At 45.3% G+C, this 17,868-nt stretch overlaps 1 protein-coding gene across 3 annotated transcripts in view; it reads left to right on the top strand.

Moving 5' to 3' along the window:
- SPPL3 (signal peptide peptidase like 3) overlaps positions 1 to 17,868 on the top strand; it is a 142,006-nt gene that overhangs the window by 97,356 nt on the left and 26,782 nt on the right. For all 3 annotated transcript variants that reach the window (XM_084649001.1, XM_084649003.1, XM_084649002.1), the window contains exon 3: positions 7,920 to 8,008. In XM_084649001.1, the coding sequence (XP_084505127.1) occupies positions 7,920 to 8,008 (89 nt within the window). The remainder of the gene's footprint in view (positions 1 to 7,919; positions 8,009 to 17,868) is intronic.

Here is a 17,868-nt window from a genome sequence, read left to right as displayed (position 1 = left end):
GGAAGTATAATACCTAATATTGATTCATTTAGTCTCTCAGACTCTGAAGCAGATAAGTATTATCCCATCTTGTATATGAAACTGACGCACCAGAGATTTTTTTTTTCTTTCTCCCAGGTCATACAGGGAGTCTGTAGCAGAGCCAGGAATAGAACTGGGGCATCAGGCCACTCACTTTTGTGCCTCAGTCAGAAGACCAACCTTGTGTTTGTTGTGATAGGGAGAATGCTATTGCTCTCTCATCAAAGGAGGATAGACTGGAGACTGGTCTTGGGTTAAAGATGACACATCCATAGTCAATGAGAGCGATGTGTGCAGTTGTATGTCTAGCATGTGGCTCATAGTCATAGCTAATATTAAAATGATGTGTGTTATGATGGAGCAGTAACAAGATCATAGTTAAAATTGCATCAGGATTCATAACTCTATAATAAAGTAAGGACATAAATGGCCATACTGAATGAGACCAGTGGTCCACTGGCTGGTGCAAGATGTGCCAGAAGGAATGAACAGAACAAGGCAGTTTGAATGATCCATCCGGTTTTCCAGTCCCAACTTCTGGCAATTAGAGGTTTAGGGACACCTAGAATATGGGTTGTGTCCCTGACCATCTTGGCTAATGGCCATTGTTGGACCTATCCTTCATCAACTTATCTAGATCTTTTTTGAACCCAGTTATACTTTTGGCTTTCACAACATCCCCTGGCAATGAGTTCCACAGGTTGATTTGTGTGTTGTGTGAAGAAGTACTTCCTTATGTTAGTTTAAAACTTTCTGCCTATTAATTTCATTTGCTAACCTCTTGGTCTTGTTTTATGTGAAAGGGTGAAAAACACTTTTTCTCCACACCATTCGTGATTTTATAGACCCCTGTCACAGTGGTGTTCAAACTTTTTTTCTGGCAACCCAGCTGAAGATAATTGTTGATGCCCATGACCCAATGGAGCTGGGGATGAGGGGTTTGCGGTGTGTGTGTGTGTGTGGGGGTCAAGACTCTGGGCTGGGGGTGCAGGCTCTGGGGTGGGGCCAGGGATGAGGGGCCTGGGTGCAGGAGGGAGCTCTGGGTTTAGGGCGGGGCTCAGGGCTGGGGCAGGAGATTAGGGTGCAGGCTTATCTCCAGTGGCTCCCAGTCAGCGGCGCAGCCAGGGTGCAGAGGCAGGCTTCCCATTTGTCCTGGCATCACGGACTGCTCTGCGCCCCGGAAGCGGCCAGCAGCAGGTCTGGCTCAGTAGCATAGCTGGGGGGGGGGGGGGGGAGTGGCCATTCTCCCACCAAGCAGAAGTGGTGCCTTTTTAACTTTTACTCACCCGGCAGCACTCCGGGTCTTCGGCGGCTGGTCAGGCGGCGCTCTGGGTCCTTCACTTGCTCCAGGCTTTGGTGGCATTTCGGTGTCAGGGAGTCCTTCAATGCTGCCGAAGACCGGAGCGAGTGAAGGACCTGATGCCAAAGACCCGGAGCGCCGCTGGGTGAGTACAAGCGGGTGGCATCTTTTTTTATCTCCACTCCCCGTTTTCTCCACCTGGCTACGCCATTGGTCCGGCTCCTAGGTGGAGGCTCGCAAACCTCTCTGCATGGCTCTCACCTGCAAACACCACCTTCCCCCCCTCCCAGCTCCCATTGGCTGGGAACCGGCCAATGGGAGTGTGGAGCCGGTGCTCGGGGCAGGGGCAGTGCGCGGAGCCCTGTGGCTCCCCTGCCTAGGAGCCGGACCTGCTGCTGGCTACTTCCGGGGCACAGCACTACTAGTTTTTACTGGGCGGCCGCCAGGGTCCCTCAGTGCTGAGCAAGGCAACCTCTAGTGCCTTGCATTCTGCGACACAGTATTGTGTGGCGACTCAAAGTTTGAAAACCAGTGCTCTATCATACCCCTCTTAGTCATCCCTTTTCCCACCTGAACGGTCCCAGTCTTATTTTAATTTCTCCAGTTCTATATTCCTCATAATTTTTGTCTTCCCTTCTGTATACCTTTTGCAATTCTAATATATCTTTTTTGAGATGGGGCGACCACAACAGCACACGGTATTCATGATGTGGGCATCCTATTTGTTTATATAGTGGCATTATGATATTTTCTCATCTTCCCTTTTCAAATGGTTCCTAACATTATTCACTTTTTTTTTGGACTGCTACTGCACATTGACAGATGTTTTTAGAGAACTATCCACAATGAATCATAGAATCATAGAATATCTGGGTTGGAAGGGACCTCAGGAAGTCATCTAGTCCAACCCCCTGCTCAAAGCAGGACCAATCCCCAACTAAATCATCACAGCCAGCGCTTTGTCAAGCCTGACCTTAAAAACTTCAAAGGAAGGAGGGGAGGGATAGCTCAGTGGTTTGAGCTTTGGCCTGCTAAGCCCAGGGTTGTGAGTTCAATCCTTGAGGGGGCCATTTAGGGATCTGGGGCAAAAATTGGGGATTGGTCCTGCTTTGAGCAGGGGGTTGGACTAGATGACCTCCTGAGGTCCCTTCCAACCCTTATATCCTATGAAGGAGATTCCACCATCTCTCTAGGTAACACATTCCAGTGCTTCACCACCCTCCTCATGAAAGTTTTCCTATTGTCTCACCTAAACCTACCCCACTGCAACTTGAGACCATTATTCCTCGTTCTGTCATCTGTTACCACTGAGAACAGTCTAGATCCATCCTCTTTGGAACCCCCTTTCAGGTAGTTGAAAGCAGCTATCAAATCTCCCCTCATTCTTCTCTTCTGCAGACTAAATAATCCCAGTTCCTTCAGCCTCTCCTCATAAGTCATGTGTTCCAGTCCCCTAATCATTTTTGTTGCCCTCCGCTGGACGTCTTCCAATTTTTCCACATCCTTCTTATAGTGTGGGCCCCAAAACTGGACACAGTACTCCAGATGAGGCCTCCCCAATGTCGAATCAAGGGGAACGATCATATCCCTCAATCTGCTGGCAGTGCCCCTACTTATACATCCCAAAATGCCATTGGCCTTCTTGGCAACAAGGGCACACTGTTGACTCGGATCCAGCTTCTTGTCCACTGTAACCCCTAGGTCCTTTTCTGCAGAACTGCTGCCTAGCCATTTGGTCCCTAGTCTGTAGCGGTGCATGGGATTCTTCCGTCCTAAGTGCAGGACTCTGCAGTTGTCCTTGTTGAACCTGATCAGATTTCTTTTGGCCCAATCCTCTAATTTGTCTAGGGCCCTCTGTATCCTATCCCTACCCTCCAGCGTATCTACCTCTCCTCCCAGTTTAGTGTCATCTGAAAACTTGCTGAGGGTGCAATCCACACCATCCTCCAGATCATTTATGAAGATATTGAACAAAACCGGCCCGAGGACTGACCCTTGGGACACTCCACTTGATACCGGCTGCCACTAGACATGGAGCTGTTGATCACTACCCTCTGAGCCCGACAATCTAGCCACCTTTTTATCCACCTTATAGTGCATTCATCCAGCCCATACTTCTTTAACTTGCTGGCAGGAATACTGTGGGAGACCGTGTCAAAAGCTTTGCTAAAGTCAAGGAACAACACGTCCACCACTTTCCCCTCATCTACAGAGCCAGTTATCTCCTCATAGGAGGCAATTAGATTAGTCAGGCATGACTTGCCCTTGGTGAATCCATGCTGACTGTTCCTGATCACTTTCCTCTCCTCTAAGTGCTTCAGAATTGATTCCTTGAGGACCTGCTCCATGATTTTTCCAGGGACTGAGGTGAGGCTGACTGTCCTGTAGTTCCCAGGATGCTCCTTCTTCCCTTTTTTAAAGATGGGCACTACGTTAGCCTTTTTCCAGTTGTCTGGGACTTCCCCCGATCACCATGAGTTTTCAAAGATAATGGCCAATGGCTCTGCAATCACATCCGCCAACCTCTTTAGCACTCTCGGATGCAGCGCATCCGGTCCCATGAACTTGTGCTCGTTCAGCTTTTCTAAATAGTTCCGAACCACTTCTTTCTCCACAGAGGGCTGGTCACCTCCTCCCCATGCTGTGCTACCCAGTGCAGTAGTCTGGGAGCTGACCTTTTTTGTGAAGACAGAGGCAGAAAAAGCATTGAGTACATTAGTTTTTCCCACATCCTCTGTCACTAGGTTGCCTCCCTCATTCAGTAAGGGGCCCACACTTTCCTTGACTTTCTTCTTGTTGCTAACATACCTGAAGAAACCCTTCTTGTTACCCTTGACATCTCTTGCTAGCTGCAACTCCAGGTGTGATTTGGCCTTTCTGATTTCACTCCTGCATGCCCGAGCAATATTTTTATACTCTTCCCTGGTCATTTGTCCAATCTTCCACGTCTTGTAAGCTGCTTTTTTGTGTGTTTTGACGCCAAGAGCTCTTTCTTGTGGTAACAGCTAATTTAGACCCCATCATTTTATATTTATGTTTTATCATTTATATTTATATATCCTTATAGTTGGGATTATGTTTTCCAATGTATATTACTTTGCATTTATCAACATTAAATTTCATCTGCCATTTTGTTGTCCAGTCATTCAGTTTTATGAGGTCACTTTGTAGCTCCTCAGTCAGCTTTGGACTTTACTGTCTTGAGGAATTTTTTATTGTCTGCAAATTTTGCCACCTCACTGTTTACCTCTTTTTCCACCTGATTTATGAATATGTTGAACAGCACAGGCCCTAGTACAGTACAGATCATTGGAGAACCCTGTTTACCTCTCTCCACTGTGAAAACTGATCATTTATTCCTCTCCTGTGTTTCCTGTCTTTCAGTGAATTACAATCAATGACTCCTTACTTTGCTTAAGAGCCTTTGATGAGTGACCTTGTCAAGGTCTTTCTGAAAGTCCAGGTACACTGTATCTACTGGATCAGCCTTGTCCATATGTTTGTTGACCCCTCCCCCATAGAATTCTAATAGACTGGTGATGCCTGATTTCCCTTTATAAAAGCTATGTTGACTCTTCCCCAGCATATTTTGTTCATCTGTCTGCCTGATCATTCTATTCTTTACTACAGTTTCAACCAGTTTGCCTGATTCTGAAGTTAGGTTTACTGGCCTGTAATAGTGAGGGTTGTCTCTGGAGTCTTTTTAAAAAATTGGCATTACATTAGCTATCCTCCAGTCATCTGGTGCAGTGCTGATTTAACCGATAGGTTATATACCACAGTTAGTAGTTCTGCAATTTCATATACGAGTTCCTTCAGAACTCTTTGGTGAATACCATCTGGTCCTGATGACTTTTGTTCCAAAACATCCTCTATTGACATCTCAGTCTCGGACAGTTCCTCAGAGTTTCAGAGTAACAGCCGTGTTAGTCTGTATTCGCAAAAAGAAAAGGAGTACTTGTGGCACCTTAGAGACTAACCAATTTATTTGAGCATAAGCTTTCGTGAGCTACAGTTGTCATCTAAAAAGAATGGCTCAGGTGTGGGAGTCTCCCTCACATCCTCTGCAGTGAGGAGTGATGCAAAGAATTAAGGTATGGCTACACTTGCAGATGTAGAGTGCTTTGAGTTAAACCAGCCTTCGTAGAGCGGAGTAGGGAAGGTGCTGCAGTCTGTCCACACTGACAGCTTCAAGCGCACTGGCGTGGCCACATTTGCAGCACTTGCAGCGGCATTGGGAGCGGTGCATTATGGGCAGCTATCCCAGCATGCAATTAACTGCAATGTGCTTTTCAAATGGGGTGGGGTGGAGTGTGACAGGGAGTGTGTTGTGTGTATGTGGGGGGAGAGAGAGAGTGGGTTTTTGGGGGGCTGAGAACATGTCAGCGTGCTGTGTTGTAAGTTCAGACAGCAGCAGACCTCCCCTGCCTCTCTCTCTCACACACAGCATTCCACAGTAATGGCTTGCCCCGCAGAAATGGAGCTTTCAAAGGGATTATCCGCATTCCTAGGTGAGTTCAAAACAATGAGAAGAGTGGCCACTTGACTTGAGGGGATTATGGAACGTTTCTGGAGGATGATCAGAGCGCAGTAATGCAACACCTTGTTCACACTGACGCAGAGCGTTTCAGCAACAAGTGTTAATCTTCTTGCCGAGGTGGAGTATCAGGAGCGCTCTAGCCATGGAGTCAGAACGCTCTACGGGCCTTGCAAGTGTGACGGGGAGTGAGCTAGGGCGCCCAAGGCTGCTTTAATGCGCTTTAACTCGCAAGTGTAGCCAAGCCCTAAGTTTAGCTTCTCCACAACCACTTGTTTTCTTGAGTGCTCCTTTAACAACTCAGGTTTCAGAGTAACAGCCGTGTTAGTCTGTATTCGCAAAAAGAAAAGGAGTACTTGTGGCACCTTAGAGACTAACCAATTTATTTGAGCATGAGCTTTCGTGAGCTACAGCTCACTTCATCGGATGCATGCCGTGGAAACTGCAGCAGACTTTATATATACACAGAGAATATGAAAAAATACCTCCTCCCACCCCACTGTCCAGCTGGTAATAGCTTATCTAAAGTGATCATCAGGTGGGCCATTTCCAGCACAAATCCAGGTTTTCTCACCCTCCACCCCCCCACACAAATTCACTCTCCTGCTGGTGATAGCCCATCCAAAGTGACAACTCTTTACACAATGTGCATGATAATAAAGTTGGGCCATTTCCTGCACAAATCCAGGTTCTCTCACCCCTTCACCCCCCTCCCAAAAACCACACACACAGACTCACTATCCTGCTGGTAATAGCTCATCCAAAGTGACCATTCTCCCTACAATGTGCATAATTAAGGTGGGCCATTTCCAGCACAAATCCAGGTTTTCTCACATCCCCCCCACCCCCATACACACACAAACTCACTCTCCTGCTGGTAATAGCTCATCCAAACTGACCACTCTCCAAGTTTAAATCCAAGTTAAACCAGAACATCTGGGGGTGGGGGTGGGGGGGCTTAGGAAAAAACAAGAGGAAATAGGCTCAGTCATCCAGTGGCCCCACTGATTGATTGCTTGGCAGGCTTCCTGCTTCTGATGTGCTTAAAAATTTTTTTTGGTGTTAGTTTTTCTCTTTTGCTAGTTGTTCTACAAGTTATCTTTTGGCTTATCTAATCATACTTTTACACTTGGCTTGCCAAAGTTAATGCTCCTTTCTACTTTCCTCATAGGAGAGTTTTGACTTCCAATTTTTAAAGGATGTCTTTTTGTCTCTAACTGCCTCTTTCACTCTGTTTAGCCATCATGGCAGTTTTTAGTCCTCTTACTTTTTTTATTTATTTGGGTTATACATATAGTCCGAGCCTCTGTTATGGTGTGTTTAAAAAGTTTCCATTCAGTTTGCAAACATTTAACTCTTGTGAGTGTTCCTTTTAACTTCAATTTGACTAGCCGCCTCATTTTTTGTGTAGTTCCCTTTTTGAAGTTAAGGATTTCTTTGGTATTTTCTGCTTGTTAAAATTTATTACATTATGGTCGCTATTAGTGAGTTGTTCAGCTATATTCACCTCTTTGACCAGATCCTGTCCTCCCCTTAGGACTAAATCAAGAATTGCCTCTCCTCTTGTGGGATCCAGGACTAGCTGCTCCAAGAAGCAGTCATTAATGGTGTCTAGAAATTTTATCTCTGCATCCTGTCATGAGGTGACATGTTCCCAGTCAGTATTGGGATACTTAAAATCCCCCATTATTATTGGGTTTTCTGTTTTTTTTCCCTGAATCCTCTCTAATCTCCCTGAGTATTTCACTATCACCATCACCTCCTGGTCAGGTGGTCGGTAGTCTATTCCTACTGCTATACTCTTATTATTCAAGCATGGAATTTTGATCAATAGAGATTGTTGTAGTATTTGATTCATTTAAGATTTTTACGATATTTGACAATCTGCTTTCTTTCGCATACAGTTCCATTCCAGCCGTGCGAACTACCCTGTCATTACTATATATTTGTACCCTGGTATTACGTATCCTATTGATTATCTGTGAAATAACTATAAATCAAACAGTGAACCTCCATGGGAGTTTGAAACTTGAGTATTAAGAGTTTGCTTTGTTTCTGCAGGTCCCTTAACATGGACTTTGAGAATCAAGACAAAGAGAAAGACAGCAGCAGCTCACCTGGGTCTTTCAATGGCAACAGCACCAACAACAGTAAGTACTCTCCAATTGCTCACATTAGTCCTTTCTGTCTTCCCATCAGCCAATCTAGTATGCTGCATTCAGGAATTTATCATGGTTTGTATTCTTGCACTGTGCTGCTTGAATTCTTATGATGTAGCAAAGACATTCTGTGTAGGCCAATCTGACGTGCAGACTTATGAACTGTGAGCCCCATAGTGCTGTTATCAAACATGCCCACAGATACTAAGGATTCAAAACATTCATATATACACTATTGCATGCTTCACAGTTGTGATAGAGGTGGAAGACTTCTCTTATTTCTTTTGAACAGTTAGTATTAAAAATAGATTGTAATTAAATTATATGCTGTTCTGAGGTGATCATCACTATAAAGTACCTGAGTATGTCACAAGCACTGATGAATTTACCCTCACCTTTACTTCAGACATAGGGAAATATTATTCAGTTTTACCAATAAGTAAACCTTGAGACACCAAGGTCAAATAACTTGTCCAAAGACACACAGGAAGACTGACAGAACTGAGACTACAGCCCTGATCTCTTGAATCCGAGTCCACATTTTTAAATCTGGTCTTGTTTGGCAAAGCAATAATTCTGTATTCCAACCTGAGCGTCTTTTGTTTAAATTGTTAGAGGTTGAGAGTTAATGTGCGGTGCTAACATGTCCCCTTAAAATATGGGGTTCATTCTTAAAGCAAAAAGAGGGTGAATGAATAAGAAGCTAAGTTCACATGGGCTATGGGTGCTATTTAGGATACAAGTAAGTTGCTCTGCTAAAATGGGATGGGCCCAAACAAGATGTGCTGAATTTCTTGGCTTTATTGTTGCTCCCTGGAGCTCAAAAGAGGCTGACTTTGAGTCCCTTCTCAGCTCTTCGCAGAATGTAAAATTTTGAGCCAGTATGCTTCCAAAAAATAATTTACAGTACCCCACCTAGGCCAGATATACACATTTTAAGGGAGATTGGTAAATTCTGACACAGCAATTTAGTCAAAGTCTGCAGTGTATATAGCTCTGATCTTAAAAGATGTTGTTACTTTCAGGGAGGCACCCTTGTTTCCTGTTAAGCTGTTCAGTTTGGAGGAACTTACTTCACATACATTCATGTACTTGTATGTTCCCTATCAATGTAGCATCTGAGACACAGGGTTTTACCGAGTGATACTCGCTGTGTATGCTCTGACATTTAATCTGTTTTTTAATAGAGCCTCATCCTTGTTGCCAGTTTTTTTTCTACCTGAAGAGCCTACAGGTACTTTCAGTCTTGATAATGACTTCTAGTAACAGATTATGAAGTAAACAGATATTTAAAGAGTTTATCCACCTGGGGAGTCATTCTGGAATAACTATTCCTGATAAATTCATTATGTGTATATATGCTCTTATTCTGAAATAAGAGTGCCATATTCCAAATTAGTTTAAGCCACTGATACTCAGGAGAGCATCAGAGACACTTTTCTTCATAGTGCTTTGTTCTGCCACAAGAGAATAATAGGGAGCTTCTCTGTCTTGTTCGGAGCCATGTGTTTTTCTCCCAGAATAATGGTCAGATGTCTCCCTAAGTTTAGGCCTTAAACATATTGTATTTTATGTGAACCGTGATATGGCTTTGCCTACGTTTCCTAATCCATTACAGCTCCAAGGAAGAAGTGTACACTGCAGAGCTCTTAACATCTAGGAGTTTGTGAACAGAAAAACTCAGTCTCTCAGAAGCTCCCTGATCCCTTTCCTAATAGACTACAGTTGATCAGAGCACTGAGTTGATAGCAAGCACTGAGAAGGCTGTTTTAGAAGCCTTGCAACATCTATGTCATAACATAAGAATGGCCATACTGGGTCAGACTAAAAGGTCCATCTAACCCAGTATCCTGTCTTCTGATAGTGGCCAATGCCAGGTGTCCCAGAGGGAATGAACAGAACAGGTAATCATCAAGTGATCTATCCCTTGTTGCCCATTCCCAGCTTCTGGCAAACAGAGGATAGGGGCACCATCCCTGCCCATCCTGGCTAATAGCCATTGATTAACCTATCCTCCATGAATTTATCTAGTTCTTTTTTGAACCCTGTTATAGTTTTGGCCTTCACAAAATCATCATCATCTTTCAACACATTATTACAAATGCTTAGTGCTTATACAAATGCTTTCCATCTTCAGGGCACTTTGTAAACATTAATTCATAGAATCATAGAATATCAGGGTTGGAAGGGACCTCAGGAGGTCATCTAGTCCAACCCCCTGCTCAAAACAGAACCAATCCCCAACTAAATCATCCCAGCCAGGATTTGTCAAGCCTGATCTTAAAAACTTCAAAGGAAGGAGATTCCACCACCTCTCTAGGTAACGCATTCCAGTGCTTCCCCACCCTCTTAGTGAAAAAGTTTTTCCTAATATCCAACCTAAACCTTCCCCACTGCAACTTGAGACCATTACTCCTCATTCTGTCATCTGCTACCACTGAGAACAGTCTAGATCCATCCTCTTTGGAACCCCCTTTCAGGTAGTTGAAAGCAGCTATCAAATCCCCCCTCATTCTTCTCTTCTGCAGACTAAATAATTCCAGTTTCCTCAGCCTCTCCTCATAAATCGTGTGTTCCAGTCCCCTAATCATTTTTGTTGCCCTCCACTGGACGCTTTCCAATTTTTTCATATCCTTTTTGTAGTGTGGGGCCCAAAATTGGACACAGTACTCCAGATGAGGCCTCCCCAATGTCGAATCGAGGGGAACAATCACGTCCCTCAATCTGCTGGCAATGCCCCTACTTTTGCATCCCAAAATGCCATTGGCCTTCTTGACAACAAGGGCACACTGTTGATCTATAACAACCCTTTTAGGTGGGTTATGGTGTGTAACTATTGTAATATGGGAATTTGAAATGCACACAAATTATATTCTCTTGCCTTGAGGAAGGCAATTATTAGAGGCACGATTAGAACATGGGAATTGATAGGTCCCAACTCCTCACATCAGCATAATGTCTATTTATAGTACAATTCTGCTACCATTTTATATCATCCAAGGTAATGTCTAGATTCAGAGCAACTGGATTCTTTAATTTTTCTGTTGGACTATGCCAGCTGTTTTGAAATAACAGATCCTTGGGGTTTAAAGTAAATAATTATGTCATGTGGATGACATTACTTCTGTGGATATTATTGGTAGGCCCTACCTTATGCTGCTTTTTTTTTTTTTTTTTTGAAAGGCCACTGAAATGTTGGTGACTGAAAACTAAGTTGTTGGTTTAAGATTTCGTGTGGGCTTAATGTGTTTTGAAGCATGGAAATCTTGACTAGTGATACCATATATCTGAGTGAGCAACCTATTCAAACATATCTTCGAAAATTAAAACAATCATTCTTGTGCTCTATGGTAGTGCTACTCAAAGTGGTGGTCCGCGGACCGATGCCGGTCCGTGAGCCATCGGCTGCCGGTCTGCGTGCACATTGGAAAAAAAAAAATTGCCAGTCCCCCACAACAGGTAGCTTGAGAAGCACTGCTCTGTGGTATATGGTACGTCAGCCTTAAAACCTCACCTTTAAAATCCTGTAATTCTACCTGATTCTGCATGTAGCAATGTTTGTAAATATTTTGGGGACACAGCTATGACATTAGACTGGGTGTGCACCCATTACATTCTATTTTGTCAATATTGCATTGAAGGCCAGCTTTTCATCACAAATGTTGTTTCTTTACCCAGATAGTTCTTCTTCGAGTGATGGTCCATATTGTATTCCACTGAGGGTTATATGCATGTGTTCGGAGCCTGAGATTTTTGAAAATAGTAGTGTCCGTTAGTCCACGCATGTGCCCTTGCTCCACCTCATGATTCTGTCCAAGGCAATAAAGGGCAGGGCCCTCAGTTTCTTCTCAGCATCACATGGTCCGAGTGAAGCCTCTTCTGTTCTCTCATCTCTTGTGATTCACTTCCCTATAACACAGAAAAGACTGTTTTATTTCTGTATATAGTTGTTGTTTTTTAGTAGTTTTTTTTGTTTGCAGAAGTAGTTTTTAGGATTTTAAGGACTTGGGGATGCCATTTTACTGGTCATGCGTGCGCCACCCTCCTCCCCCACCCCAGCACCTATGCCTGGGTACTGGATTATGCCAAAGATGCCGGGCTTCAAGATCTGCACCTCCAACCCTTGCTCGTTCCCCTTTACTTCATGGGGGAAGCCCACATTTCATCTAGATGCAGTATCTGCCTCTCCTTCCCAAGATGTACCCAGGAAGACTGGGCCCTCCACTTCATGGAGGTCAGCATGAGGCCTCAGTTGGATCCAGGCCATGGACACTCCTCCCTCCCCCCCATACGTCAGCCTGAGCAGTTGAGGAGCGCACCTCCTACCAAGTAGCACCAGTCCAGTCCTGCTGGTATCAGTACCAGGGCCTAGCCGTGAGGCAAGGAGGCATACACATAACCATGGCAGTAAATCTTTCTCCAGACCCAAGAAGGATGGTCCTCCGTCCAGTTCTGGCCACGAAGAAGCAGCCATTTCCAAGGCTCACAAGCATGATAGGAAGCCACACTGGATGTCCGATCCATCAGTTCCATCCACTGAGCTGTAAACTCCTTCCACGTCAGCACTGCTGATGCCTTTGTTCTGAGGCAGTCCTCCATTCTGGCTCTGGTTCAGACTGTGGAGTCCATGCTGCTGACACAGGGGAAGACTCGAATCGGACCCCGAGCCTCATAAACTCTTTGCTTTGGCAAAGATGAGGTCTCCATGCCTTCAAGTGCTTTGCCTATTAGGAGAGTAAGTCCCGTACATTAGCCTTGCCTCCTTCGGGCTGTGTCCCTCCCTGCTCCCCAATGGCTCCCATGGTTCTGCCAGTCCCTATGGCACCACCATTTGAACCGGGCCCTGACTTATCAACATCTGAGGACTTGGATGGAATGCAGCGTCGGTGCCTCCCCCACCTCCCAACACACTGCTGATGTGACTATTCTAAGGTCCTGCTGACTCAATGGCAATATCTTCCCTTTGCCCAGCCATGGGGTCCTTGGTATCCTGCTCGTTGGGGACCTCCGCAGCAATCACTGGATCTGCCTGGTTGGCCTTACTGGGTTTCGTGGTCACAGTATCTGCCATCAGAATCTTCCCACTCTGCTTGTGAAAAGTCTCCAATCTTGCCCCTTCAACAGTCATCAATAGGCATTCAGAACTGCTGTTGGAGGGTACACCACTTAGTCCAACTCTGACAGTACCACCAGAATTGAAGTGATTCCCCTCATTGTCTCCTATATCTTCGACTCCCTCTTCAGCCCTGGATGGCTGCCACCAAGTTCAAGATGATGGATGCCCTTCACATCTCACTGGCGGAAGAACAAGACAAGCAGCACCAGCTGCACGAAATCTTGCATGCCTCAGTACCAGCCATAGTGGCTCTAGCAATCAAAGATGGTGTTCTTCAACCAGCACCTATTGTATGGCACACTCCAGGTACCTGCCCACCCACCCCCAAGGGGGCAAAGAAGAGGTACTATGTGCCTTCAGAGGGATCTGAGTTTCTCTTCTCTCACCCCTCCCCATACCACTCCTCATTCCCTTGTCATTTAGATAGCGATGGAACGGGCCCGGCAGCAACATCCACGCTCAGGGCTTAAATTCTCAGAGTATTTCCTGGAGCCTGCGGCTCCCACAGGTTTGAAAATATTTACTGGAGCTCCACTCTGGACAGCTCTGGCTGAATTTTAAGCCCTGCCCATGCTCCACCGCAGCGGACTTGACCTTCTGCATCACAAGGTTTTCTCGTCTGCCAGCCTTCTATTTTGCATTTCCAATTATTTGGCTCTGTTCACCAAGTGTGACTTGCTTAGCTGTAGCAAGATGGCTGACTTCACAGACAAACTGCCCCAGCAGTATTAAGCCTGCTTTGAGGCTACCCTAGAGGAGGGGAAGTTAGTTGTGAGGACAATTCTCCAGGCCACGGCCACAGCAGATAGTTCTTTGCACACAATGGCTACAGGGATCATCATGTGCAGGGAGTTGTGGCTATATTTGTTAGGTTTCCCGAGGGAGGTCCAGACCACCATATAGGTCCTCCCTTTCGATGAGTCTCATCTCTTCAATCAGAGGACTGATGACTCCCCTCACTCCTCAAAGACTCCAGTGCCACTCTTCGATCACTGGGTATCTACACACCAGCATCCAAACACAAATTCTATCACCCGCCTCCAACACAGCAATTTAGAGCTCCCCAATTCTTCCACCAGTGGTCCTATGAGTCTCCTCACAAGCGGTAGAAGAGCCAATGGCCCAGTCCTCCATGTTCATGGAATCATAGGACTGGAAGGGACCTTGAGAGGTCATCCAGTCCAGTCCCCTGCACTCACAGCAGGACTAAGTACTATCTAGACCATTCCTGAGAGGCGCCTGTCTAACCTGTTCCCAAAAATCTGACTGAGATTCCACAATCTCCCTAGGCAATTTATTCCAGTGCTTAACCACCCTGACAGAAAGTTTTTCCCAATGTCCAACCTAAACCTCCGCTGCTGCAGTTTAAGATCATTGCTCCTTGTCCCATCCCCAGAGGTCAAGAAGAACAATTCCTCTCCTTCCTCCTTGTAACAACCTTCTGTGTACTTGAAAACTGCTGTCATGTCCCCTCTCAGTCCTCTCTTCTCCAGACTAAACAAACCCAACTTTTTCAATCTTCCATCATAGGTCGTGCTTTCTAGACCTTCAGTCATTTCTGTTGCTCTTCTCTGGAGCCTCTCCAATTTGTCCGCATCTCTCCTGAAATGCAGCGCCCAGAACCGGACACAATACTCCAGTTGAGGCCCAACCAGTGTGGAGCAGAGCGGAAGAATTACTTCTCATGTCTTGCTTATAACACTCCTGCTTACACATCCCAGAATTATGTTCCCCTTTTTTGCAACAGTGTTACACTGTTGACTCATATTGAGCTTGTGGTCCACTATGACCTTCAGGTCTCTTTCCGCAGTATTCCTTCCTAGGCAGTCATTCCCCATTTTGTATGTGTGCATCTGATTGTTCCTTCCTAAATGGAGTATTTTGCATCTGTCCTCTTTGAATTTCATCCTGTTCAGACCATTTCTCCAGTTTGTCCAGATCATTTTGAATTTTAATCCTATCCTCCAAAGTACTTTCAACCCCTCTCAGCTTGGTATCATCCGCAAACTTTATAAGTGTCGTGACAAAGTTCGTCCTCTGCCTTGGTGGGTCCTGCACTTATTGGCGGATTTTCTCACCTCAGAGGTTCATGGCAGCCCTTGGTTTGGCCGCTTTCGTGGCTCAAATCTGCTGTTCACTCAGGTAGCCTCATCACTGGCCAGCATTGGGAAAGGAAGAACAATCACTGCAGTCTCTGCTGATCCACCTAGTGGATTGGGGAACAGGCCAGAGACCTTCCCCTCTGGTGGAACCCACAGTCCAGTACAACTCCTCCGGTATCAAGTAGGGAGTTGGAGGGATGGGGGAACCGGGGCCTGCCCTCTACTCCGGGTTACAGCCCAGGGCCCTGTGGTTTGCAGCTGTCTACAGTGGTTCTTGTAACAGCTGTGTGACAGCTACAACTCCCTGGGCTACTTCCCCATGGCCTCCTCCCAACCCCTTCTTTATTTTCACCACAGGACCTCCCTCCTGATGTCTGATAATGCTTGTACTTCTCAGTCTTCCAGTAGTACGCTTTCTCACTCTCAGCTTCTTGCGCCTCTTGCTCCCAGCTCTTCCCACACACCACAAACTGAAGTGAGCTCCTTTTTAAACCCAGGTGTCCTGATTAGCCTGCCTTACTTGATTCTAGTAGCTTCTTGATTGGTTGCAGGTGTTCTAATCAGCCTGTCTGCCTTAATTGTTTCCAGAATGTTCCTGATTTTTCTGGAACCTTCCCTGTTACCTTACCCAGGGAAAAGGGACCTACTTAACCTGGGGCTAATCTGTCACTCTCCTATAGCCATCTGGCCCGACCCTGTCACAATGTACTTTCTATGGCATTATATAAATCATTGATGAAGATATTGAACAGAACTGAACCTAGAACTGATCCCTCCAGGACCCCATTCATTATGCCCTTCCAGCATGACTGTGAACCACTGATAACTGCTTTCTGGGAACAGTTTTCTAACCAATATTGCACCCACCTTACAGTAGCTCCATCTAGGTTGTATTTCCCTTGCTTGTTTATGAAGGTTCATCACAACCTCCAGCATCTCATACTCAAGTCTTTTCGGAAGCGTTATTTCTGAATGCAACCAGGGAGCTGCCAACCACTGTCTCTCACTGTGCACCTGACCCACTCCCTTTGGGGGGTGTTCAGCACTCTCTTTACCAGCTTGGAGTGTGACAACAATGGACAAATGGGTCCTGGAAGTCATTCAACATGGGTATACGATCAAGTTCACAATGCTATCTCACTCACATTTCCCCCCCATTAACCTCTTGAAGTGTTCTATCTTTGAGAATTGCATCTGCATTTTCACACTTAAGAGATATGAATAACCCAGAAGAGCATAGTTTCAGAAACACTCTAGAAAGCTGTGTTTGTTGGGAACGCACAAATACCATTGGTGGAGCTGAACCTATAAAATGTCTTGTGGGTTCCAACAGCCTCCAATCTTTTTCCATAAGTTGCCTTCATGTATTGCATGTAAAACTTAGCTTGGCTTTTCAGCCAAAACTTTTAAGTGTTTTATAGTTTAATGTTTTAGGAGTGTTGTAGTGGCTTTTAGTGTGTGTTCTGTTTTTGTACTGTTGTGAAGCCTTTATTCTGGTCTGGAATTTGGACTGCTGTACCTAACACACAGTTGCTGCTTGGGTTAAGAAGTCTGGCTTAAAGCAGTGTCCTGCTTTTTCAAGATGATGGAGTTGAACTCCACAAAGAATGCCTTATCTACCTAGAGGAAGGCTATTTCCGGGCTTACTGTTCTGGGTGCCAACATGCCCTGCTTTGTGGAAGGTTCCTGGGTCACTGGTGCTGGGATTGCAGAGGCCATACACTCCAATTTAGGGTTAGGCAAGCAACCTCTTTTTATTCCTCATCTGTTTTGTCATCTTCAGAATAATGGATTGAGGCCATCACAACCAAAGAGCTTCAGTGGTTCTCAAACTGGGGCCCGTGAGGTGGTTATGGGGTTGGGGGGGTCGTGAGCTTTTTCAGCCCCAACGCATGTCTGTACTCTGGCTGACAGCCCAAGCTCTTCAGAGCTGGGTGGCTGAAGAGCAAGGGTTGCTGGCCAGGCACACAGCTCTGAAGGCAGCACCGCCCCCAGCAGCAGTGCAGAAGTAAGGGTGGAATGGTATGCAGGGGTTGTCATTTTTTGAGGGGGGGTCATCACAGCCTGAAATATTTTCAATGGGGGTCCCAGCCAAAAACAGTTTGGGAACTCCTTAAACACTATTTTTAGTTTTTATCAAAGCCCCATTTCAGTAACCACCTTGTTCTCTCATCTCCCAGAAGTCTGATTCTTAGACTCCAGTTAATTTAGGATGGTGCCATGTATATTCTCACTGGCACCAAGCTATTTCAACAGATTACTTCTGTTTTTAAAAATTATTTTTTGAGTCCCTGTACAATTCTGTATTGATTTTTTTAAAGTTAGTGATCATTAAGCTTAATAGGGCCCAACATATCTTTCACCGTACCATATGATATGTTCTTAATGTCACTGAGTGGATCAGACTTAAAACCTTTAGTATTTATGCTCCATGTTTAGAGAGTCTGCTTTCAAGAATAAATTTTACAGGTGACTTGTTATACTAATTTATGTCTATATTTAAATAGTCCGCTAAATCGGTACATATTATGTAATATTTTCAAAATTACCTTTGGGTATGTCTACACGACAATTAAAAACCTGTGGCTGGCCCTTGCAACTGACTTGGGCTCACAGGGCTGAGACTAAGTTGT

This window comes from Lepidochelys olivacea (assembly GCF_965140295.1).
Source record: "Lepidochelys olivacea isolate rLepOli2 genome assembly, chromosome: 15".
Classification (NCBI taxonomy): domain Eukaryota; kingdom Metazoa; phylum Chordata; order Testudines; family Cheloniidae; genus Lepidochelys; species Lepidochelys olivacea.
Note: the sequence above shows the minus strand (reverse complement) of the source record. Positions and strands in the feature narration are given on the sequence as shown.